Genomic DNA, 26,424 nt, shown 5'->3' with positions numbered 1-26,424 from the left:
CGTTCTCTCTCCAGGGTCTCTGTCCGTTCCTGCCCTTGAGGACCATGGACCCCCGATCCTGTTGGGATCGCTGTTCTCCAGTTCACCCTCCTGGCTGCTTGTTCAAGGGCTCAGCTCCTCACTGGCCTCTCTTCCACTCCAGCCTTAACCCTTCAGGCTTGATTCCTTTCTTCTTCTGTCTCTTCAGGTCTTCACACCCTGCCATATCAGCCATAGCGTCCCATGTCCTTGGATCATTGGTCACAACAGGCGGTGAGAACAGGCAGCGGCCTCCTGACGTTTCGGAGCAGGACTTTGTGTTTGGGGTTGTCTTTGCTGAACCCTGTATCTTCCAGCCTCGGGGTTGCACATACCCACAGCCCAGGGCTGGTAGAGAGCCCTGCGTCCTGGAGGGTGAGCTGTCTGCCATCTACACAAAGGTTCCCTTCTCTTTCCTACAGAGGGCCCTCCATGGATGAGGGCCCCTGATAGAGCCTCAAACCATAACACCTCTGGCCAAGTCAATCCACACAGTGACTCTATTCTATGTCTTTAGAGTGTGGGGATTTTTTTTTTTTTAAAGCTGAGTGTCACAATGCCCTGGCAAATAGTTAAAAGATAAACACATCCCGATCTAGTATTCTAATGCCTTGCTTATTGTGAAATAAACAAGCCTGCTGTTAAGTGGATGCTTTGGCTTAAGGTTTCACAGGGATCCTCCAAACAAACACCAGCACCCCCAGGATCCTCTAAACAAATGCCAGCATCCCAGGATTCATGCTCTACACGGGGCCAGAGGATAAGAAGGATTCTGCTGCCCTGTGGGGGGGTGCATTGCTGGGAGCTCAGCAGGTGCCTGGCTTCTGTGCCTCTCCTTTTCAGGAACCCCTGCACCCAAGGCTGTGGTCACCCATGGCCGAGCAGCATGGAGCTTTGGGAATCAGAGAAGGACTCCCAGGCAAGGGTCCACGGGTGGAGTCCCCACAAAGGACAGTGAGAGACCCAGCTTTGGGAAGCAGGTGTGAGAAATCTGTCCTCTGTCTTCACCTGTTCTCTTATCCTGTAATCCAGCTCATTTGTTCTCTTATTTGTCCTTTTCCCACTCAAGGCTAGAACCTGAGTCCTACCCTGATCAAAGTCCCACATCTGCACAGGCCTTTGCTCTCAACCCCTCAGGCAGCCACCAGGCCCCTGCACCCCTCGCTGAGGGCTGGCATGCTGGGCTGGGTGCTTACTTTCTCGCCTGCTCTCCCTCCCTCGCACTGAAATGTCCTTCCAGGTTTCCGGTCTCAACTTCTCACTGCATTTCCTCTCCACAGTGACACTTGTAGGGTTATTCTTTTTGTTTTGTTTCCTTTGGTCTCTTCATTCCCCATGTTTTCATCATTAGGCTCAGAACTATGACACACAGAGTCCATGCCCCCAGATTGTGGCTTTGAATTTGCCATCGGGGAGGGGAGTGGGTCCCCCCTATCTGTTGGGATCTTCACACTGGGCCTAGGTGTCCTGAAGCCTGTATTCTCCCAGGGTCCCTCTGCAGCTTGGGGGCTGGGAGTCTGCACCCCTCAGGACACACAAGGGCCAGTCCTAAGAGCATCACATGTCCATGGGCACTAAGGCCCCCTCCTGTGGGGCACTCCTGAGTCTGTGGATGCTGCCCAGGACTGTGACGTCATCACAGGATCTCTTCCCTGGGGCTGCTAAGGACCAGATGCCCGACTGGGAGAGGCTTCAGCCCTGCCAGACACCCTCATGGACAGCAGGCTCTTCTGCTGGGCAGTCCTTGGTCTCCTGGGAGTAAGTGCATCCTGGAGGTGTGTAGGAAACTCCCATCCCGTTCCCTTGACTGAAAGGCAGTTCCACACCTTTGCCTCATTCTCTTCCTGGCCTCTGTGCCCTCCCACAGGACACTTGGTACCTGGTGTCAGCCAGAGCCCCCCCCATTACATCACAGAGATGGGATGGGATGTGACATGAGGTGTGACCCTATGCCTGGTCATTTGTACCTCTACTGGTACCAACAGACCCCGGGAAAGGGCATGGAGTTTCTGATGTCCATCTACAACAAAGAGCCTTCAGAAAACGCACACTTTATGGAGTATTGCTTCTCAGCTGAGATGCCTGATGACATATACCTCATTCTGAAGATGCATCCTGCACAACTAGGGGACTTGGCCATGTTCCTCTATGCCAGCAGCCTGCCCACAGCCTCGCAGAGATGCCTCCTGCCCTTTCACAAACTCCACAGCGTCTCTATGCCCTGCCCAAGACTGCGGTGGGTGGGGGTGGGGGTTTCGGAGGCTGAAGCTGCTTTCTATTTGCACAGGTCAAAATCAGCTTTAATTTGCAGAAGAAGACATGTTGCACAGGACATCTGGGGCTGTGGTATTCAGGAAAGGCTCCCAGGCACCACGGAATATGGCTATGGCCCCCAGCAATGGGACAGACCTGGCCAGTGAGTGACCTGGAGAGCCTACAGGGCAACCTCTGTATTCTCTTCTGCTCTCTGTGTTATTTCCTATTTTTCAAAACATGCCTTCCTTCTATCTTTGAGTGGAGACTGGCTTACTGGAGAGGAGAGGGGAGAATTGCAAGGGAATATCCAGGAACCCCCAACTGGGAACTTTCCAGAAGACAAAGGATCTCAACAGAAGAGCTGAGTACTGCTGGGAGAAGAATGTTCTGGGACAGAAGGTAGACAAGGCAGAAGCACCGTGGGACGCTGCTGGCCAGCACAGGGAGTTTCTTTGGCCCTGTGTATGTGACCTCATGCTCTTGGGCTTGCAGGGATCCGGTCCAAACAAGAATGTCACCACAGAGGACAGACTAGGCAAGAGCAAACATGCACAGGGCATCCTGTGCCCAGAGCTGCTTGCTCTGAACCTGATGGATGAAGACTGGACTGACTTCTCAGAGGCTAAGACCTGAGGGTTCCTAAACAATGGCCTGGAGAGATTGAAAGTTTGTGGCTGTGCGCCATGAGCTATGTTGGGGATTCATGACCTCCGGAGGAGAGGATTTTGATCCAGGGCCAGAGACGAGCTTGATCACTCAAGGCTTTTGTGCAATAAAGTTTTATTAAAGTATAAAAGGGATAGAGAAAGCTTCTGACATAGACATTAGAAGGGGGCAGAAAGAGTGCCCCCCTTGCTAGTTTTTAGCAAGGAGTTATATATCTGCCAGGGCTTCCCTTGTGGCTCAGCTGGTAAAGAATCTGTCTGCAATGCAAGAATCCTGGGTTTGATCCCTAGGTTGGGAAGATCCCCTAAAGAAGGGAAAGGCTACCCACTCCAGTGTTCTGGCCTGAAGAATCCCATGGACTGTATAATCCATGGGGTTGCAAGAGTCGGACACTACTGAAGCGACTTAGCAGCAGCAGCAGCAAGCTTGGTGGCTTGGTGGTAAAGAATCTTCTGGCAATGCAGGAGCCGCAGGAGACTCGGGTTCAATCCCTGAGTCAGGAAGATGTCCTGGAGAAGGGAATGGCCACACACTCAAGAATTCTTGCTGTAGAATTCCATGGACAGAGGAGCCTGGTGGACAGCAGTCTGTGGAGTTGCAAAGAGCCAGACGTGACTGAGCAATGAACACTTTCACTTTTCACTCAATTAAATAGATCTGGGAGACCAGAAGGGGGAGCTCTTGTCCCCTGTGATGGTAGCAGATCCCAACAGAAGGAAGAAAGATTCCTCTTCTTTCCAGTCAAGGATTCAGTCACTGAAGAACCAGACCTTCCTTTCTAGCTCTCCCACCTTCCTTTTCCTCTCTACAAAAGCACGAACTTGCACGTGACTTACCGTAGCTACAGAAAGCTGTGAGTCAGGTTTACTCAATATCCTACTGAGGGCTATAGCCAGGGAGACAGCCTCTGAGAGAGCTCTGAGAAACTGCTCTGAAAGGTATGGGGGTGGTGGGGGCTGGGGGGAGGTAACCGTATCTGTGATTTGGGCAAAGGGGTTATGTGCAACCATTATGTGCATCTCTGTAGAAGGCTGCTGCTGGTCACAGTGCTTTTCAAAGTACAGGAATACACAGGACCCATGTTCTGAAACATTTCTTCTGAATGTATCTATCTGAAGCCTGTCTGTCAGCTTTCTCAGAGCACAGAGTGCCTCACTTCTGATCTCTTCCTTGAACTCCTTTCGGGGTGTGTTGAAGGTCAACAGCTGTGGTGGCTAAAAACTTAATCCTTATAGAGGCAGATGGACAGTGATATTCTTTAGCCAGCCATGCCTGTCTTTGCTGGAGAAATACCGAGCAGTCTATTTATTTCAAGTCAACAGTAGCCACAGTGTAGGGAGCTCTGAATATCTGACAAAGTGTCTATAAGTAACTTTAGAAAGAGCACTGTTCAAAAGGATAATACAAAAATATTAATGGTTGTTGACTCTGGGTAGTGGGACACACTTTTATTACAGGCAGTGAAATGAGTAATATTAAATGCTAATTTTATGCATTTTGTCAAAGAGATACACTCGAGTAGCATCACTTCAATCAAGATACAGATGTGTTATCACCTCTTGTGTGTTTTGTCTCCTTCCAGTTAATACCCCCTTCCCCACTGGTAACTACTGTTCTGATATCCATCACACTTTTTTGCGACTAGCATCATTCATGTAACATAGTTCTTGCGTTATTTCTCCTTACTGTTCTGTTATTGGTAGTTTGTTCTTTTATATTGTGTATATTTGGCTCAGATGGTAAAGCGTCTGCTTGCAATGTAGGAGACCCAGGTTTGATCCCCAGGTCGGGAAGTTCCTCTGGAGAAGGAAATGGAAACCCACTCCAATACTCTTGCCTGGAAAATTCCATGGATGGAGGAACCTGGTGGGCTACAGTCCATGGGGTCGCAAAGAGTCGGACACGACTGAGTGACTTCACTTTCACCACAATTTCTATATTCATTTACAGCTGATGAACACATATATTGTTCTAGATTTTGTCTGTTGTGTAGAAAGCTGCAATAAGCAGTGTTCTGATTATAATGCTTTTGTGTGGACATACATAGCTGTGAAAAAAAGAGAAGCGGAAAAAAAAAGGAGAAAAGGAAAGATATAAGCATCTGAATGCACAGTTCCAAAGAATAGCAAGAAGAGATAAGAAAGCCTTCCTCAGTGATCAATGCAAAGACATAGAGGAAAACAACAGAATGGGAAAGCCTATAGATCTCTTCAAGAAAATTAGAGATACCAAGGGAACATTTCACGCAAAGATGGGCTCGATAAAGGACAGAAATGGTATGGACCTAACAGAAGCAGAAGATATTCAGAAGAGGTGGCAAGAATACACAGAAAGGGAAGGGAAAGGGAAGTCACTAAGTCATGTCCGACTCTTAGCGACCCCATGGACTACAGCCTACCAGGATCCTCCATCCATGGGATTTTCCAGGCAAGAGTACTGGAGTGGGGTGCCATTGCCTTCTCCGAAGAACTATACAAAAAAGATCTTCACGACCCAGATAATCATGATGGTGTGATCACTTACCTAGAACCAGATATCCTGGAATGTGAAGTCAAGTGGGCCTTAGGAAGCATCACTACAAACAAAGCTAGTGGAGCTGATGGAATTCCAGTTGAGCTATTTCAAACCCTGAAAGATGATGCTGTGAAAGTGCTGCACTCAATACGCCAGGAAATTTGGAAAACTCAGCAGTGGCCACAGGACTGGAAAAGGTCAGTTTTTATTCCAATCCCAAAGAAAGGCAATGCCAAAGAATGCTCAAACTACCGCACAATTGCACTCATCTCACACGCTAGTAAAGTAATGCTCAAAATTCTCCAAGCCAGGCTTTAGCAATACGTGAACTGTGAACTTCCTGATGTTCAAGCTGGTTTTAGAAAAGGCAGAGGAACCAGAGATCAAATTGCCAACATCTGCTGGATCATTGAAAAAGCAAGAGAGTTCCATAAAAACATCTATTTCTGCTTTATTGACTATGCCAAAGCCTTTGACTGTGTGGATCACAATCAACTGTGGAAAATTCTGAAAGAGATGGGAATACCAGACCACCTGACCTGCCTCTTGAGAAATCTGTATGCAGGTCAGGAAGCAACAGTTAGAACTGGACATGGAACAATAGACTGGTTCCAAATAGGAAAAGGAGTACGTCAAGGTTGTATATTGTCACCCTGCTTATTTAACTTATATGCAGAGTACATCATGAGAAACGCTGGACTGGAAGAAACACAAGCTGGAATCAAGATTGCCAGGAGAAATATCAATAACCTCAGATATGCAGATGACACCACCCTTATGGCAGAAAGTGAAGAAGAACAAAAAGCCTCTTGATGAGGGTGAAAGAGGAGAGTGAAAAAGTTGGCTTAAAGCTCAACCTTCAGAAAATCATGGCATCTGGTCCCATCACTTCATGGGAATAGATGGGGAGACAGTGGAAACAGTGTCAGACTTTATTTTTTGGGCTCAAAAATCACTGCAGATGGTGACTGCAGCCATGAAATTAAAAGACCCTTACTCCTTGGAAGGAAAGTTATGACCAACCTAGATAACATATTCAAAAGCAGAGACATTATTTTGCCAACAAAGGTCCGTGTAGTCAAGGCTATGGTTTTTCCTGTGGTCATATATGGATGTGAGAGTTGGACTGTGAAGAAAGCTGAGCACCGAAGAATTGCTTTTGAAGTGTGGTGTTGGAGAAGACTTTTGAGAGTCCCTTGGACTGCAAGGAGATCCAACCAGGTCATTCTGAAGGAGACCAGCCCTGGGATTTCTTTGGAAGGAATGATGCTAAAGCTGAAACTCCAGTACTTTGGCCACTTCATGCAAAGAGTTGACTCATTGGAAAAGACTCTGATGCTGGGAGGGATTGGGGGCAGGAGGAGAAGGGGATGACAGAGGATGAGATGGCTGGATAGCATCACTTACTCGATGGACGTGAGTCTGAGTGAACTCCAGGAGTTGGTGATGGACAGGGAGGCCTGGTGTGCTGCGATTCATGGGGTCGCAAAGAGTTGGACACAACTGAGTGACTGAACTGAACTGAACACTTTCATTTTTCTTGGGTAAATACCTAGGAGTGGGCTTTCTGGGTTGTATAAGTACTTATTTTACTTTATAAAAGTGAGTACACTATTTTCCCAAGTGGTGATACCATTTAGTTTCTCACCAGGAAGATGAGTTCTAGTTGCTTCAGTTTGTGCTGGAAAAAAAGTAGAATGATGGGGAAGTGAAGTAAATATGGTGATTTAAAGGAGTTGTGACTAGCACTACAACCAGTGGGAAATACCACACAGGAAACCTGGAGGGCTCCAGAGAAGATGGAGGTAAAAAAAAAAATCTAGGAAATTACTGGAAAGCTTCCTGCCCCAGATGACAATGTCAACACCTCCAATTTACTAGGAGCAGGCACTGTGGAGGCTCTCCTCTGTCGTTTGATGTTGTTGTTGTGCTAAATCCATGGCTTAAGCCCAGCTGTGTTCACTGACGACTGTGTGCTTAGCAAGACCTCACGTGGCCCTGTCCCGTCCACTTCACAGCCACCCGATGGTCAGGTCCTTGCTCTTTTCAGGTTAGGAGGAGGATGAGGTCTTCGGGTTGAACAGGGTGCAAGGGCACTCCAGGTGAATAGACAGACCTGTTGGAAGCAAACTGAAAAGCAAGGTTGGTATAGTGGCTATAATTTTGACATAATTAGCAGTGTGGTGGTGGTTTAGTTGCTAAGTCATGTCCGATTCTTGTGACCCCAGGGACTGTAGCCAACCAGGCTTCTCTGTCCATGGGATTTCTCAGGCAAGAATACTGGAGTCGGTTGCCCTTTCCTTCTCCAGGAGATCTTCCCAACCCAGGGATTGAATCCACGTCTCCTGCATTACAGGCAGATTCTTTATTTCTGAGTCACCGGCCGATCCTTTAAAGCAGCTGTCCTCAACCTTGCTGGCATCGAGGATCAGTTTCACGGAAGACAATTTTTCACAGATGTAGGGGGTGGGGATGGTTTTAGGATGATTCAAGTGCACTTCATTTATTGTGCACTTTAGTCCTTCTATTATTACATCAGCTCCACATCAGATCATCAGGCACTAGATCCCAGAGGTGGGGGACCCCTGCCATACAGCACCACCCAAATCTCCAGTAGAATCTATGAAATTCATTGGGTTTTCATAATTTTCTTGAGGAAATCAAAGGCAGTCTTAGCTTTTTGGCCAGGTAATGTGACAGGGTTAGAGAAGACCAGGGGAATGCAGATCCCATGGGCATGGTCAGAAACCCCTGGAAGGGCTTTGAATTTTCATAGTTTTTGAAATTTATAAGCTCTGCGAAATTTCACTTAGTTTTCAAAGGAGAGCTTCACAGATCTTATCTGGATTATTAGCTGAAATCTTGTTTTGGGGGAAAATAAAGGAAAAAGTTCCTTGATGATAGGAGTCATTATTTCAGGAAAAGATGGATATATACTAGTTCTTACTGGGACAAAAACTTAGTGTTTACATGAAACATTGGCTTCTCTTAGAGAATTTGATAACTTGAACCTCCTTCTCCATAATACGACATTTTGAAATGCTGATATAAAATACGCTAGGTGGGCTGCAGGTTAAGAATTCCTATTAATTGGCCTTACATTTTCTTATGTGGTAACATCTTCTATATTCTTATTTATATTGCAGATCTTCATGTAGTATATTTGTTATGCTTGTTTTAAATTGTTAATTCATTGAATTCAATAACTCGCTTTCTCGGGCTACATATTGTACAGTTAACTTTATTTTTTCTGGTCCTTTAATGGTATCTCATACCCAGCTATTGATTTCTGTGATAAAAATGCAGGTAAGATTGTCTCAAAGTGAAGAAGGGGTCAGGCAAGAGCAAAATGAAAATTATTTTCACCAATTGTTTTCTCACTGCTGACCTGGACTCACCCCTCATCTTACTCATATTCCAGGCCCAAAGAGCTTCAGTCTTTCCAGAATATTCTCTTGATTTTTGATGAATCTCTAGTGCTCACATTTACCTCTTGCCTCATCAGGTTCCCCTAATGAAGGAGCCAGGTGATGCAACCTAGGTGATGCTAGGTTGCAATTTTAGAAGGATCCAGAAGCCAGTGGCTCCACATTTTGTCCATTGTTAAAATATCAGTCGGGCTTCTCTTGTCTGAAATATAATGACTGTTTTTTATGGGGCCTCCGGCATCTCTTAAACAATCTTCTGAGGTCTTTTTTTCTTCAAATACTTACATTTTGACTGGCAATCTTGCAATTTTTTCTAATTGATGCCAAAAGATGCCAAGTGTTCCATAAAGCAGAGAAATACACCTTCCTTAGTGTAATTTATAGTGATTGCTCATATTTCTATGATTTTGTGTAGAACCTTCTCCTTATCTACTATCAGAAACTCCATAAGACACATATGATGCTATTGTGAATGGTTTTAATGAGCTATGTGTACACAAAATTGATAAAAAGTATTCAGTTACAGGACATTGCCATCTGGGCTTGCGTTAATTTGATCTGACTTATATCCATGAAGATTCACTCAGGGTGGAATTTCCCTTCACTGGGTGGATCTTGTAAGAGGTCTGGTCACTCTTAGCTTGCTGGCACATCAGCTGGTCATCGATGACATTGATGTACTGCCCAACAGTGTCACATGCAGCTGAATCAGGGATCTCTTCTCAATGGTTCTTGGAGGGCTTGTTGCCTTCAGACTTAGAAAGTCAAGAAATAGATTCCATTAGAATATCTATATTCACTCTATATAATTCACTGTGTAAGACCAAGTAACAGGTAATTCAATGTAAATTATCTCCAATGGGAGATGCTGGCTCTGGAAATGAATCCTTCTTAGAATCTCTTTTCCCAAATCCCTCTATTAATATTGTTATTATGCATTAATCCATTAGTATCCTTTCTGGCATAATAGTTACAGAAGGTTAGGATATTTAATTTCCTACTTGGGCATCAAAGAAAAGTCTAGAGAAATATGACCATTTATCTATACACATTTACTCATATATGGGCAAATTGGCATTGTATGAATATTATTATCAATGAACAGAGGCAAAAAGAGAATTTCTAAAAGAGACAGGATAGAAGAGATTTTCCAGAAACAAGGGGCATTATTTTCTTATTCTGGGGTAAACTGATTAGCGGGAACATTGTAAAAAGGCCTATGTGGTGTGCTTTGAGTCAGTTGTCTGCAGTCATGAAAAGAAAACCAAGTTTAGTGTCTAATCTGACCTAAGCCGGGTTTGTACCATTCAGCTCATCAAAAACTGCTTAAAGTCAAAACAGTTCTTTCATGGCCACATTTCTTTTTTGCTTAAAATACAAAATCACAAATCATCTAGGCCTGGCTTGTATATGATTTGTATGTGTGTGTGTGACTTTAGGAGAAACAAAGCAAAAGCCCCTCCCCCACCAAACAAAGACCATACTGCAATAGGCAACCAGTGAAATAGTTTCTAATTTAAACACATCCCATGATGATTATCTCAGGGCAAAGTCAATGTCTTGGTTATCACCCATAGGTCTCGTGGGGGCACTGTGGATTGCCAAACTCCAGAAGTTTCTGGGGCAGAGCAAGCAGATAGAGCTAGTGCCTGGGACCAGGAGGGTTAAAAAACAGCATTATGTGGTGCTGTTTTCCTCTAGAAGACTTAATAGCACAGACACTAATTTGCAGGCTTGCTGTCCCAGCTGGGAGCCATCAACTTCAACTATGCAGTGCTGAGGGAGCCTCTGAGGTTGCAGGAAAAATGAAGTGTATGGAGCTGGAAGTGGGCAGGGACAGGTAGAGAAACACCTACCTCAAAGGGAAAGCAAAGGAGCCATGGGGAAGAGTGTGTGGCCTAAATCCAGCCTCGCCTTAACTAGCACATTCAGCTCACATGTCATCTAAGAGACTTTGCAGAACAGAGCAGGGTTCCTGGATCAGCTGACCTGGAAAGGGGGGGCCAGGCTCATGAGAACCTGCAGAGGCAATGACATCAGAGCAGTGATGTCACTGCCTCTCCTCCAATCAGAGGAAGGAGGCCCAGAACCCCAGCTCTCAGAGAAGCAGAGCTCTGAGCAAGGAGACGCCTACCCAGCTCTGCCCCTCCTGCCATGGGCTGCAGCCCTGTCTGCTGTGTGGCTCTTTGTCTCGTGGCAGCAGGTGGGTCCTTGGCACAGGAGAAAATCCATGTTCCTAGCCTGACTTTGCCTGAATCCAAGACAGCATCGGGCTCTTTCCCACGTTCTTTCTCAGCCCCGATCTTCTTCCCCACACGCCTTGTGGATTCTGGAGTCACCCAAACCCCAAGATACCTGATTAAAGCAAGAAGACAGCGAGGGACCCTGAGACGCTCCCCTGCCTCTGGCCAAACCCCCCACCACCCAGGGTGTCTTGGTACCAACAGGCCCTGAGTCAGGTGCCTCAGTTCTTCTTTGAGTTTTAAGAAACTGCAAAGAACTAAAGGCAACTTCCCAGATCAATTCTCAGCAAAACGGTTTCGTGACTCCCGCTCTGAGCTGAACATGAGCTCCTTGCAGCTGACTGACTTGGCCCTGTACCTTGGTGCCAGCAGCGACCTCAGAGCTGCCAGATCCATGAGAGCCTGGGGACTGCAGTGGGAGACAAAAATGACTGGGGGCCCTGGAAAGCAGTCCTGGGCTCTCGTGCCACGCAGGGAGGGACAAGAGAGGTCAAGAAGATGTGTTCAGAGAATGGGCTTACATCACCAGATTTGCTCCAAAACGACCTTCCTGTCTGATACTGGATGCTACCAGGGGAGAGGAAGGGTTTGTCATTTACTAACTGGAGGCTTCTTTTTTGAGGAAGAGAGAGTTCACCTGGTGAACAAAATGACATGATAAGTGTTTGATTCTAATAGCATCACAAGCGTTTGATTTGTATAATTTAGGGAGAAGACACTGACATATGGGGAAGGTCCAGGGCAGAAACTACGCATGAAGTGGTTGAGAATAGATCTGGAGCTAGAAAATGAGTAAAAAAAGAAGAAGAAAACAACTGTGTTATTCAAATCATCTCTTTCCTCCTCCCACAGTCTTGAGTCACCGGTGTCTCTAACAACCGCCATCACCTGGGGCCAGTCCGGGTGAGGTCCTCACCACGTAGATGACGTGATGATGGTGTGTGAAACCCGGAGTTGACCTCAGTTATTCTTTCTAGACCTTTCTCCCTTGCCTGCGTCCTCTGGGCACGGTTCAGTGCCTCCCACACACAGAAGAGGGCATGGCTCCCCTGGTTATACACAGGCAGAGGCTCTCCAGGTCAATTCTGCTTCCCTGGAATCCCTTCAACACTCAGATTCTATTTGCTTCAGATCACCGCTTTGGGGCCATCTCAGGAGGTAACGCGCTCTGTGACCAAACTTTGCTAAATTCCCTGAAACACAGATGCATCTTAAATCCTCTGCATCCACTCTCTCTCTCTTCCCACGGCCCCACGGGCCCTCTCTCCTCCCCACACACGACCAGGTACTGCTCATTTTTCAGGGCCTGGCTCAGACCTGCCTTCCTCTTTGCTTCTTATCCTGACTTCCTGCGGGGCTATACTATTGACTAGTTTGCTCCTGCTGTGCTGTGCTTAGTTGCTCAGTCGTGTCCGACCCTTACAACTCCGTGGACTGTAGCCTGACAGGCTCCTCTGTCCATGGGATTCTCCAGGCAAGGATACTGGAGTGGGTGGCCATGCCCTCCTCCCGGGAATCTTCTCAGGCTGCCGTAATAAACACCAGGCTGTGTGGCTTAGACCACATACGCTGATTTTCTCACAGTTCTGGGGCCTGAAACCCAAGATGCAGGGGCTAGGGTTGGTTTCCGGTGAGGACTCTGCTCCTGGCTGGGAGGCAGCTGCCTTCTCCCTGTGGCCTCACAGAGCCTCTCCTCTGGGTTTTCCCAGAGAAATGGCTCTGGTGTCTCTTCCTCTCACATGAGGACGCTAGTTACGCTGTGTCAGAGTCCCACCCACATAATGTTATTCATCTTTAACCACCTCCTCCAAGGTCATAAGTTCAGATACAGCCTTATGGGGATTTAGGACTTCAACAATTGAATTTAGGGGAGACATAAGTCCTTCTATAAAAACTGTCTTACAACCTTTACTTTCATAGAAAAAGCCAAGTATGTAAATATATAATTGATACTCTGACACTTGTGAAAGGGGTTAATTAATGCCCATTTACATAGAGTGGCTCAGTGGTAAAAGGTTTGCTTTCAATGCAGGAGATGCAGGAGAGGTGTGGAAGGCGTGGGTTCCATCCCTGGGTGGGGAAGATCCCCAGGAGTAGAAAATGGCAACCCATTCCAGTATTTTTACCTGGAAAATTCCATGGATAGAGGGGCCTGGTGGGCTACAGTCCATGGGGTCGCAAAGAGTTGGACATGACTGAGCACGCATGGATATATTGTATACAGAGCTGCATGGAGGTTTTTTTTTCCTAGCACAATTTAGATATTTATCCTAGTGTGTGAACAACTGGATTCAAGTCCAGACTTCCAGTTTGTGTGAACATTTCAACATTTTCTTTTTTGGCTATGTCTATGTCAGTGTTAAGTCTTACCAGAATATTCCACACTGAGCACTCTTCTAATCAAAGTATACGCATTAGTACAGCTCCCGGTGAGTATGCTTTAAAGTGATTAGAGTAACATAGTATGGTTTCTTTAAAAAAAATATAGCTTATAATTAAATGTGGTTGTGAATCCAAGTTACCACTCTCTTGCAGTTTCTCTAAGTCTCCTGAGTCTGACAATCTCAGAAGCTGGAGTTGGGATTCTTTATGTTTCTTCTTTGTATCATGTGTATAGTTGGTTTATCCTGTTGTCTTAGTTTCAGGTGTACAGCTCAGTGATTTGGTGATGCAAATATACACATACACATATAGAAGCGGAAAACGTGGAAACAGTAACAGATTTCATTTTCTTGGGCTCCAAAATCACTGCAGATGGTGACTGCAGTCACAAAATTAAAAGACACTTGCTCCTTGGAAGAAAAGCAATGACAAACCTAGACAGCAAATTAAAAAGCAGAGACATCGGGGGTACTCTTTCTACCCCCTTCTGATGCCTATGTCAGAAGCTTTCTCTATCTCCTTTATACTTTAATAAAACTTCATTAAAAAAAAAAAAAAGCAGAGACATCACTTTGCCAATAGAGGTCTGTCTAGTCAAAGCTATGGTTTCTCCAGTAGTCATGCATGGATGTGAGAGTTGGACCATAAAGAAGGCTGAGCACTGAAGAATTGATGCTTTCAAACTGTGGTGTTGGAGAAGACTCTTGAGAGTTCCTTGGATTGCAAGGAGATCAAACCAGTCCATCCTAAAGGAAATCACCCTGAACATTCACTGGAAGGACTGATGCTGCACCTAAAGCTCCAATACTTTGGCCACATGATGGGAAGGGCTGACTCACTGGAAAAATCCCGGATGCTGGGAAAGATCGAATGCAGGAGGAGACGGGGATGATGGAGGATGAGATGGTTGGATGGCATCACTGATTAAATGGACATGAGTTTGAGCTAACTCTGGGAGATAGTGGAAGACAGAGGAACCCGGGATGCTACAGTCCATAGGGTCACAAAGAGTGAGACACAATTTAGTCACTGAAAAGCAACAAAAATACATATGTGTGTATGTATATGTTTTCAGAATCTTTTTCCTTGTAAGCTATTAGAAAATACCAAGTATAATTCCCTGTGCTGTGTAGTAGGTCCTTGTTGATTATCTATTATCTATTTTCTATATTGTAATGCATATATGTTAATCCCAGACTCCTAACTGATCCTTCCCTCTTAAGAGTTGGACACGACTGAGCGACTCACTTTCACTTTTCACTTTCCTGCATTGGAGAAGGAAATGGCAACCCACTCCAGTGTTCTTGCCTGGAGAATCCCAGGGACGGGGGAGCCTGGTGGGCTGCCGTCTATGGGGTTGCACAGAGGCGGACACGACTGCCGTGACTCAGCAGCAGCAGCAGCACCTTCCTCCTGTGGCTCAGGCGGTAAGGAATCTGCTGCAATGCAGGAGACCCAGGTTCCATCCCTGGGTTGGGAAGATACCCCGGAGAAGGAAATGGCGACAGACTCCAGTGTGCTTGCCTGGGAAATCGCATGGACAGAGAAGCCTGGTGGGCTACAGTCTATGAGTCAGACACGACGGAGCGACTAGCAATTTCCACTTTCACTTTTCCCCATTGGTAATCATGAGTTTCTTTTCTATGTCTGTGGGTCTATTTCTGTTTTGTAAATGAGTTTGTTTGTACGTCCTTTTTTTCAGATTGCACTTGTAAGCTGTATCATATAATATTTGTCTTTCTCTGCCTTACTCCATTAGTATGATAATCTCCAGGTTCAAACATTTTATTGAAAATAACATTATTTCATTCTTTTTGTGGCTGAGTAATACTCCACTGTGTGTGTGTGTGTGTGTGTGTGTGTGTGTATACACATACTACCTCTACTATTCATCTGTTGATGAATATTTAGGATGCTTCCATACCTTGAGTATTGTAAATAGTGTCATGAAGAACATGGAGATCCATGTATCTTTTAGAATTATAGTTTTGTCTAATTTTATGCCTACAAGTGGGATTGCAAGATCATACAGTCACTCTATTTTTAGTTTCTTAAACAGCCTCCATACTCTTCTAAGACTCATTTGAAAAGACCCTGATGCTGGGAGAGATTGAGGGCAGAAGGAGAAGGGGATGACAGAGGATGAGATGGTTGGATGGCATCACCGACTCAATGGACATGGGTTTGGGTGGACTCTGGGAGTTAGTGGTAGACAGGGGGCCTGGCGTGCTGCAGTTCATGGGGTTGCAAGAAGTCGGACACGACTGAGTGATTGAACTGAACTGAACTGAACTCTTCTAATAGCTGTGCCAGATTTCATTCCCACCAACAGTGTAGGAGGGTTCCTTTTTCTCCACACTGTCTCCAGCATTTATTACTTGTAGACTTTTTAATGATGCTTATTCTGACCAGTGTGAGGTGATGCCTCACTATAGTTTTGACTTCCATTCCGCTGATAGTATTGTTGCCAAACTTTTCTTGTGCTTGTTGGCCATCTTCATGTCTTCTTTGGAGAAAAGTCCTCCTAGGTCTTCTACTGACTGGATAGTTATTTCAAGATTTCATAAGTATAGAAATCAATAGGTTCATATATATATAACCTCTTTATAAAGTACACTACTTAGAATTTGGCAATACTTAATTTAAACATAAAATCTGGAAATACATGGTTTCTGATTAATCAGAAGGAGCTATGGAATACATATTTCCAGGATGGTTTCACTTGAGACCACCAGAGTGTTTATTATATGGCCTGTACTATTTCATCTTAGCAAACTACCATGATAGCAATGGTGGAGCAATTTTTTTTTTCTTAGTCGAAGTGTCTCTTCATACAATCTTTTACCTCCAGAGGCTGAGTGGATGTCAAGATCAACCCTAATTCAGCCAGGCTGGGGAGGCATAAGAACAGGAGTGTGAGTGTGTGTGTGTGTGTGTGTGTGTGTGTGTGCACATGCACACGCGCGTGTGTGTGTGTGTGAAGGGGTTGTCCTGAGGGCTCTTGGGAATTTCTATTCCTGCTTTAGACCTAAAGTACAAATCTTTAGGAGACTGTGAACCATTGGCCACTAGGAGCCACTGTGGGCCCATGGTAAGCAGGCTGCCTGGGAGGGGTTGAAGAGGCACCCAAGAGAGCGGAGCTTAAGGGAACCTTGACTACATGCCTGCATCAGGGAGCAGGTTTGAGTTCCCCTAGTGCTTCCAGCCAGAGAAGGCAATGGCACCCCACTCCAGCACTCTTGCCTGGAGAATCCCATGGATGAAGGAGCCTGGTAGGCTGCAGTCCATGGGGTCTCGAAGAGTCAGACATGACTGAGCGACTTCACTTTCACTTTTCATTTTCATGCACTGGAGAAGGAAATGGCAACCCACTCCAGTGTTCTTGCCTGGTGAATCCCAGGGACGGGGGAGCCTGGTGGGCTGCTGTCTATGGGGTCGCCCAGAGTCAGACTCGACTGAAGTGACTTAGCAGCAGCAGCAGCAGTGCTTCCAGGACACAAGGAACTGGTGCAGACTCCTCACTGCCCAGGGGAGTGGGGACGTCCCTGAAGCCTCAGGATGTACTCAGGGGGACCCTGCAAAGGAAGTGGAGGGTGAGGGGTTCGGGTGGCTGGTGAGGGCTCGGTGACGAGTGTCAGGAAGGAGCAGAGAGAGGAGAAGAAGTCATATTGTGGACATATGGAGACACAGGGAGAATGCACACTTCACACCCACCCTTTGCTGAGGGGCTGTGCAGGACAGGGAAGGGCATAGAGGAGCCAGCCCTGGGTCCTGCCAAGGGGTCTAGTAGACAAGGGCAGCCTGCAGAGACAGACAGCAGTGATGTCATAGGCAAATACTCCAATCAGGGAAGCACGAGGGTCAGCACTTTACACCAGTCACCCCAGGAGCCCCGCCCCCAGCCAGCAGCAGTCCTGGGTTCCTGATGCTGCCATGGGCTCCAGGCTCCTCTGCTGTGTGACTCTCTGCCTCCTGGGAGCAGGTGAGTCCTGGACACAGTGTGGGAGCTTCTGAGATGTCTTTGCCTCCCTGAGATAGAAGCCTGGCAATGAGGGCTGCAACAGGAGGATTCCCCTGTGCTCTGCCCTCAGCTTCCTTGTCTCCTCCCCAACAGGTCTGGTGGATTCTGAAGTCACCCAGACCCCCAAATACCTGATCAAATCAAGAAAGCAGCAAGCGACTCTGAGATGTTCCCCTGACTCTGGACACCGCTCTGTGTACTGGTACCAACAGGCCCTGGGCCAGGGCCCCCAGTTCCTCATTCAGTATTACCGCGGACAAGTTAGTGGAGGAAAAAACATGCCAGATCGATTCTCAGCAAAACAGTTCAGTGACTCTAGCTCTGAGCTGAACTTGACTTCCTTGGAGCTGAAGGACTCAGCTGTGTATCTCTGTGCCAGCAGCCAAGACACAGCCCTGCATGATCAGCTGCCTCTGGGACAAAAACACTCCTACCTCAGCTCAGGAAGTGGCCTTGAGGGTGCTGGCTGCCAGCCAGCCAGACCCAGGCTCTGGTAGAATGGACAGATTTTCCCATTCTTTCTTTGCTGTGTTTTAATGCTCACAAAGATCATGCAAGATAAGTATTATTTTAATTGTTTATACACCCGAGGGGAACTGACTTGCCCAGGTCTCATACTTCATTACTGTCAGACAAGGAATCAGACTCACGTCTGTCGTCAACACCTGTGGTCCTTGCCCCCTTAGAACTGTCCCCCATAGAACAAACATGTACACATGTTTTAAAGGGGTAGGTTCACATAGTTGTTAAAGGCTGCTGCTGCTGCCAAGTCACTTCAGTTGTGTCCGACTCTGTGCGACCCCATAGACGGCAGCCCACCAGGCTCCCCCATCCCTGGTAAGTCCCAAAACTGTATACTGGGCTGGTGGTAGAGACCCAGGGAAAGCTGTGTTTTAGTTCAAAAGCTGAAGAACTAATGGTCCAGTTTGAAGGCCATCACCTGGACAATTATCTCTTACTTGGGGAGGATCAGTCTCTCTGTTCTATTCCTGTCTTCACTGGTTAAATGATGTCCACCAACACTATGAAAGGTCATCTGTTTACAATGTTACAATGTTAATCTAACTTCATATTAAAGTCTACCTGTTTCCATGTTAATCTCTTCCAACAACACCCTCATGTAACACCCAGAATAATGTTTAATTAAATATCTGTGGCATCCTCAAGGTGATACACTATAATAGCATCACAGCATGTTCCACTGTTGTGTAAGTACTTAATAAGCAGGAAGTCCCTGGCACATAACAAACTCTGGACTTCTTGATTCCCTTTGCTAAACTCTGACAGCCTCTTCTACCATTTTCTAGGTGCAAAGGTAGAAATGGACATATGTCACCTTGAAATCCTATAGTTGAGGGATCAGAAGTGACAGGAAAAAAGTATTTATGCCTGATGAGTCGTCACATGAAATTAACAAGAGTGTGCAATATATTTTAAAGTGTGAATTATATGTGTGTGCTCAGTTGTATCTGACTCTTTGCGACCCTATGCACTGTAGCCTGCCGGGCGCCTCGTCTATGGGATTCCCCAGGCAAAACTCTGCAGTGGGTTTCCATTTCCCTCTCCAGGAGATCTTCCTGACCCAGGGATCAAATCCACATCTCCTCAATGGCAGCTGGATTCTTTACCACTGTGCCACCTGGGAAGCCCTGTAGTTAACCTTTAGCTCATGTATGCTTTAGGGTCTGAGACATCCACAACACCGTCATCAAAACCTTGTGTATAACCTCACCTTCATCCATCTGTGTGTGGGATTCCAGGTCTACAGATTCAGCCAAACTGGGCAGTGCCTTCAGTTCAGTACAGTCACTCAGTCGTGTCCGACTTCTGAGACCCCATGGACTGCCGCATGCCAGGCTTCCCTGTCCATCACCAATTCCCGGAGCTTGCTCAAACTCAAGTCCGTGGAGTCATAGATGCCATCCAACCATTTCATCCTCTGTCGCCCCCTTCTCCTCCCACCTTCTATCTCTCCCAGAATCAGGGTCTTTTCCAAGGAGTCAGCTCTTCACATCTGGTGGCCAAAGTATTGGCGTTTCAGCTTCAGTCCTTCCAGTGAATATTTAGGACTGATTTCCTTTAGGATTGACTGGTTTGCTCCTTGCTGTCCAAGACCTCTCAAGAGTCTTCTCCAACACCACTGTTCAAAAGCATCAATTCTTCAGCACTCAGCTTTCTTTATGGTCCAGCTCTCACATCCATACATGAGTAATGGAAAAACCATAGCTTTGACTAGACAGACCTTGGTTGACAAAGTGATGTCTCTGCTTTTTAATAGGATGTCTAGGTTTGTCATTGCTTTTCTTCCAAGGAGGAAGAGTCTTTTAGTTTCCCTTAGTAAGTATTTATTCAAACATCCACACAAAAATGGACCCACTCAGTTCAAACCTGTGTTGTTCAAAGTTCAGCTGTAAATACCATAAACATTATACACTGTATAATGGACAGAGTATATGCATGTGCCATGCGACATCCACCCTATTACAATAAAGAACATTTCTATCACCAGAAAGTTTCTTCAGGTCCCTTTCCCATGCCTCTGTCCTTCCCTGACTACCAACAATATGATATCTGTTGCTAGAGATGTGTTTTACTCAGGCAACTTTTTACTGAAAATATAAGCTCTATACCCATTAAAACAATTCCCTTTTAGGCAAGTGTAAAATATTGAAGAAAGTTAGGAGCTCCTGGAAAGTCTTATGGTTAGAGAAGTATTTGAAACCATGTGAGCACCACATCCATGTCAGGGACTATCCTACCTGGAGATGGACAGTTTGATAAAATGACCATTAAAAGGTCATGCCAGCTGCTACAAGCTATTTTTATAAAATTTATTTACTCACTTTCATAAATTCGTCCTCATGAACCCATTCCCTGAAATCACTTGATAATGATATTTTGACAAGAAGTCATCACTTCCCAGGAAATGATGTTGAGATTCCATGAGACGCACACATAGCTGGGTTTCATGCTCACTCAGTGTTCTCCCCTGGCAAGACTGTGGGCACTAGGAATTTTGGTGAGAGAGCATTCCATGTTGAGACACAGGTCCCCTTTGCTTCGACCATAAGTATCCAAGACACAGGCCTTGAGTTGGAAAGCCACTCTTTCTCTTCTGGCATGGCCTGGGCATGAGTCTCCTGCGCTGGGTGCCCTGCTGTCTTCTGGAAGAAAGAAGTTCTGAGCATGGATGTGGAACCACTCGTGGGCTTGCCAGACCCAGGTCAAGTCTTGCTCCTGTGGTCATAAATTCAGACTCCTTTGCTGCTTCTGACTTTCGTTTCTATGCCTTTCTCTCTCAGGTGCCAGGAATGCAGCATTACCCAGACCCCAGACACGTGGTTGGGATCAAGGAAAACCAGAACATCAGGAGGTCATCACAGGTCCAAAACCATGTAACCAGGACCAGCTGCATAATTTGCAGGGTCCATGTTTCAACTGTTGTTGAGTGTTTGAAGATAACAACAGCAGAGCATTGCATCAAGTACGGGTCCTTCAAAGTGGGGGGTTATGTGTAACAGGATAGTTCGGGGCTCTGTGATATCTGTTAATTAAGATCGGGCATGCTACATAAGGGATTCCCCTGGTGGCTCAGATGGTAAAGAGTCTGCCTGCGCTGCAGGAGACCCAGGTTCGATTCCTGGGTCAGGAAGATCCCTTGGAGAAGGAAATGACAATCCACTCCAGTATTCTTGTTTGGAAAATCCCATGGACAGAGGAGCCTGGTGGGCTAGATCCAGTCCATGGGGCTGCAGAGTTGGACACGACTGAGCGACTAACACTTTCACTTTCGTCTATGCCACTTAGGGACGTGGAATGGCTGTCTCAAATAAAAAGGGAGCAGTTTTCATCTGCGCCGAGTCTGCCACCTCCCCCCGGTCCCTTCCGCATCTGTATTCCTTTGTGCTCCCACATAACCCACGGTGCTGAGCAACCATCTACTCTCCTCGAAGAAAGGTGGGTTACAGCTGTGCTGCTCCCCCCATTCAGACACAGGAAGCATGTGCTCTGGTGAACATGAAGGAGCTGTAGCCGCATTCAGCAGGTGCCCAGTCTATCAGCGAATTGGTAAGAAATAGACTCAAAGGATTCCTCAAATGTCCATGAGCCTGCCCCAAGGTTGGGGAACCAGATACCAGAAGAATCAGGTGGGAGAAAAAAAAAATACAATGCGATCAACTAAACAAAGTGGAAACGGACACTTGAAGGCACAGGTGGGACGCAAGAGTCATAAAGGGCAGCAGAAGGCTCTGAGGACTTTTCCCCAAGAATCCAAACTAAGAAATCCCATTACATATGTAAAGTAGAGAGCTAGTGGGAAGCTGCTATACTGCACAGGGAGTTCAGCTCTTTGCTCTCCAAGGACCTAGAGGGGTCAAGTGCAGGGCTCAGAGGGAGGGAAGTTCAAGAGGGAGGGGATATATGCATACTAATGGCTGAGTCACGTGGTATACAGCAGAAACCAACACACTTTGCAAGGCAATTAGACTCCAGTTAAAAATAACTTTGAAAAGGCTACATAAATATGTGGATAAATAAGACGAATATAAGTTTAATGAAGAATTATCTCTGGAACAAAGTATACATAAAGTTGCAAACAGTTTACAGGTTACAACAACTTGTAAGGCTGATGCCTATTGAGCTGGATGGGTCTTCCTGCTGTGAACAGTTCTCTCAGGTTCATTTCTGATTTGAGCCTCTAGGGGAAGGGGCGTGGCCCCTGAGTGACAGGTTGGCTCTGGGGCCTGGCAGGGACAGTGATGTCTCAGAAGGACTCCCTGGAGAGCCCCTCTCCCCTCTCATCCACACTCAGACCAGAGGGCACTCCGCCTGCCCTGCCCCCGCCATGAGCCCCTGCCTCCTGGGCTGTGTGGTCTTCTGCATCCTGCAGGCAGGTGAGTCCTGGGGGCAGGGGCACCTCCGGGGTGCCAGCACTAAAACTGTCCGCTGTGACTGCAGCATCAGTCCTCCTTCTCCACAGGGGCGGTCCATGCTGGTGTCACTCAGGACCCCAGATTCCAGGGCGTAAGGTCAGGACAGAAAGTGACACTGAGATGCACTCAGGATCTGAACCACGATTATATGTACTGGTACCGACAAGACCTGGGAACGCGGGCTGAGGCTGATCTATTACTCAAATGGCCCTCCCAACACAGAGAACGGAGATGTGCCTGAGGGCTACAGCGTCTCCAGACCAAGCACAAAGGACTTCCCTCACACTGGAGTCTGCCAACCGCTCCCAGACATCTGTGTACTTCTGCGCCAACATCTGTGTACTTCTGCGCCAGCAGTTACTCCACAGCGCTGCAGGGTCACCTCCTCTCTGTGCAAAAAGGCAAGGCAGCCCCTTGCTTGTAGGCTCCTAGCACCAACAGCCTCAGGGCTTTGCTGCCACGTGCCTGCAGTGTGACCCTGAGTGTGTGGTCTGTGCTGGCCCAGACCTCACTCCAGGCCTTGCGGACTTGTGTCCACCATCCATTGCTGTCTTTTCTCTGTATCCTCCCTGTGAACCAGGAGTTTCCCCAGCTCTGACTCTTAGTCATCACTTGAGCCTGAGACCTCCAGGAGGGAAGGTTGTTGGTAAATTAGATAAAAACAGGCCCACGTGTCCCACCTCAGGCAGCTCATCGCTGTCTCTCTGGAAGGTTCTCCCCCAACCTGGCTCTCGCATGCGCTCTCTTCTCTTGCCCGCCTTTCCTGGGTGGGTAAGTCACTCCTCTCCCACCTCCCTGGCCCTTTCTACTCCAGCCACATTGTTCCTCCTTCATCTGGGTCACGAAAGTGAAAGTCGCTCAGTCGTGTCCGACTCTTTTGCGACCCCATGGACTATGTAGTCCCTGGGGTTCTCCAGGCCAGAATACTGGAATGGGCAGCCTTTCCCTTCTCCAGCGGATCTTCCCCACCCAGGAATGGAACCAGGGTCTCCTGCATTGCAGGTGGATTCTTTACCAACTGAGCTATGGTCACGTCCCTTCCCAAACCACAAGGTAGTTTTTAAAGTGGCCTGTCCACGTGGTCTGCTTTGAGCAAGCTGTCTGGAGTCATCAAAGAGAAACCAACTTCAGTTGATTACCAATTGTCCAAAACTTCATATGAGTCCACTGAACGAGGACGGACTGTCTTTGTGTGTTCTCCCCCCAGCCCCCCGATCTCCTTAGCATCTCACCTAACCTAGGCCAGGTTGGCCCACCTCCCTCATCTAAATCTTCTCAAAGTCAAAATATATCCTCCATTGCCTCATGATTTCAAGATTTTATAAGTGCAGAGATAAATGAATCCATATATATAAAACCTCTTTATAAAATGCATTACCTAGAATTTGGTAATAAGCTTAATTTCAATAGGAAATCTAGAAATATATGCATCTGATTAATGAGAAGTAGTTATGGAATACATGTTTCCTGGTGGATTCACTTGAGATCTTGAGAGTATTTATTTTATGGTCATGTATTTTCATCTTAGCTAACTACTGTCATTGTAGTGGTGCAATAATTACTTCCTTCTTAGTAAAAATGTCAGATCATTCAGTCTTTTACCTCCAGAGGATAAGAGTGGATTTGAGGATCAACCCTAATTCTGTCAGGCTGGGAAGGCAGTAGATCAGGGGTGTGTATTTGTGTGTCTATGTGTAGAGGGGTTGCAGGTGGGGTTGTGGGGAATATCTATTCTTTTTTTGTTTTAATTGTGTCTTTTAATGAAAGCTCCAACTCATATGTGAAGACAGCTAGTTAAAGCACAGCACAGCATGCTTGTAAGTTTAAATTCCTGCAGACTTTATTAGAATCACAAGGAGGGCCGCTACTTAAAAGCTTTTTCCCTTTAAGACCACCTTTGATCTTTAGAGTATACTTTGGCCAGGCAGGGGAGGGGAAATGTCTAGAGCCCAACAGATTTCTCATTAGCCCAACTTTCTTACCAGCTTATTTCCATTTTACAGCCCTAGAAAGCTTAAAGGTGTTCCATGACACATTCATCATCTCTTGAGGCCTAAGGCCCAGAGCACTCGATAGCAGTTATCACAAAAGGAGCGCTTAAGGAACGTACTTATCAGATTAGGAGTAAGAGTTAGTCCAGTAGTTGCTCTGCCGTGCCTCTCTCAACACGCACTTCTGAGTAGTATTCTCCCATGCACGACAGGAGCAGGATGGGCAAGAATGAAACGCAAGAGTGCTGAATCGGCTAGTCTGTTACATCCGGCAGAAACTTCAAGGAATCACCCCCACCAGCCCACCCAAGATCAACTAAAGAGGCCATCTTCAACTCTAGATTACTTGAACAAACGGCAATTAACGCACCCTTCTCCAAAAGACTTCTTTCTTTAAAGGAAGGGATTTCGAAGAGAAAAAAAACATGGGCAGAGAAGTATGGAATAGAAAATAAATACAAATGTAAGCCGTTTTGCTAATTGGTTTATAACCGCAACAAACCAGTACAGAGAATGCCCCGTACAAAACCCAATAAAGGTTCAAAGACGGAGGTGTTCCCTTAGGCAGGGCTGAAGACTTCAGTCTCTGGTATTTGGACTTTAGGCTGCAGTCCTGGTTTTTGGATGGATCACCGGGTGTGTGGCACAGTCCATGCTTTTAACCAGATTTGAACAGGAAATTGGCCACTTGGCCCAGGTGGAAGCAGATGAAGTCTTTGGTTTCATATGTCACATAACTACAGGAGTTCCTCCCCACGATGCAGTGCCAGACTGGGTTGTACTTCTTGTCAGACTCCTTCTTGATGTGGGCCATGATGTCCTTCTCTATATTATACTTCTCCAGTGCCTGAGCAGCACACTCCACCCAGTCCCGTTGCATCTCCTCCGACATATCGGCATTCTTGATCACAACCTTTCAGTCACACGTGCTCACCAAGGAGCAGGGGCTGGCCTTGGTCTCCTGGGGAAGGCGCTGGCTAGGCTAACACCTGCATAGAGAGGCGGTCACTACCAAAGCCATGAAGCATCTAAATTTCTATTCTTGATTTAGACAGAAGGCACAGATCCCTGACACTGTGGACCATGGTCCACTAAGAGGCACTGTGGGCCCTTGGTAAGCAGGGTGTGCTGGGAGGGGTTGAGAGTCACCCTGGAGAGGGCAGCTTAGGGGAACCTTGGCTACATGCCTGCATCAGGGAGCAGGTTTGAGTTCCCTGAGTGGTCCAGACACATGGACCCAGCACAGACTCCTCACTGCCCAGGGGAGTGGGGACTTGCCTGGAGCCTCGGGGTGTGCACAGGGGATCTTTTCCTGGAGCAGCATGGGGAGTGGAGGGTGTGGGGATTAGTGTGGCTGGTGAGGGCTGGGTGATGAGTGTCAGGCAGGGACAGGAAGAGAAGAAAAAGTCATGGGCATATGGAGACATGGGGACAGTGTTCACTTCACACCCACCCTTCGCTGAAGGGCTGTGCAGGACAGGGAAGGGCATAGAGGAGTCCACCATGGATCCTGCCAAGGGATCCAGTGGATTTGGAAACAGCCTGCAGAGACACAGAGCAGTGACGTCATAGGCAAATGCTCCAATCAGGGAAGCAGGAGGGTCGGCATGTTACACCACTCACCCCAGGAGTTCCACCTCCTGCCAGCAGTGGTCTTGGGTTCCTGATGATGCCATGGGCTCCAGGCTCCTCTGCTGTGTGACTCTCTGCCTCCTGGGAGCAGGTGAGTCCTGGACACAGTGTGGGAGCTTCTGAGATGTCTTTGCCTCCCTGAGATAGAAGCGTGGCAATGAGAGCTGCAGCAGGAGGCTTTCCCTGTGCTCTGTCCTCAGCTTCCTTGTCTCCTCCCAACAGGCCTGGTGGATTCTGGAGTCACCCAGACCCCCAAATACCTGATCAAATCAAGAAAGCAGCAAGCGACTCTGAGATGTTCCGCTGTCTCTGGACACCTCTCCGTGTACTGGTACCAAC

General features: G+C 46.9%; 2 pseudogenes and 1 gene segment (V, D, J or C); 2 read left to right on the top strand and 1 right to left on the bottom strand.

Moving 5' to 3' along the window:
- The first annotated feature begins 1,585 nt into the window (after positions 1 to 1,585).
- On the top strand, positions 1,586 to 2,907 carry LOC147373646 (T cell receptor beta variable 13 pseudogene; annotated as a pseudogene).
- Positions 2,908 to 17,440: 14,533 nt separating this feature from the next.
- Positions 17,441 to 18,025, top strand: LOC147373645 (T cell receptor beta variable 5-5-like). The segment is given in 2 exon segments: positions 17,441 to 17,489; positions 17,622 to 18,025. Coding segments are annotated over 2 exon segments (453 nt in total).
- Positions 18,026 to 24,977: 6,952 nt separating this feature from the next.
- LOC147373644 (dynein light chain 1, cytoplasmic pseudogene) lies at positions 24,978 to 26,191 on the bottom strand (annotated as a pseudogene). The gene is made up of 2 exons (XR_015163150.1): positions 26,077 to 26,191; positions 24,978 to 25,442 (listed from the first exon to the last, which is right to left on the bottom strand). The product of XR_015163150.1 is annotated as a dynein light chain 1, cytoplasmic pseudogene (transcript).
- Positions 26,192 to 26,424: the final 233 nt, after the last annotated feature.

This window comes from Bos grunniens, chromosome 4 (assembly GCF_055505025.1).
Source record: "Bos grunniens cultivar Pamir isolate PY7600 chromosome 4, Bosgru_T2T1.0, whole genome shotgun sequence".
NCBI lineage: Eukaryota > Metazoa > Chordata > Mammalia > Artiodactyla > Bovidae > Bos > Bos grunniens.
Note: the sequence above shows the minus strand (reverse complement) of the source record. Positions and strands in the feature narration are given on the sequence as shown.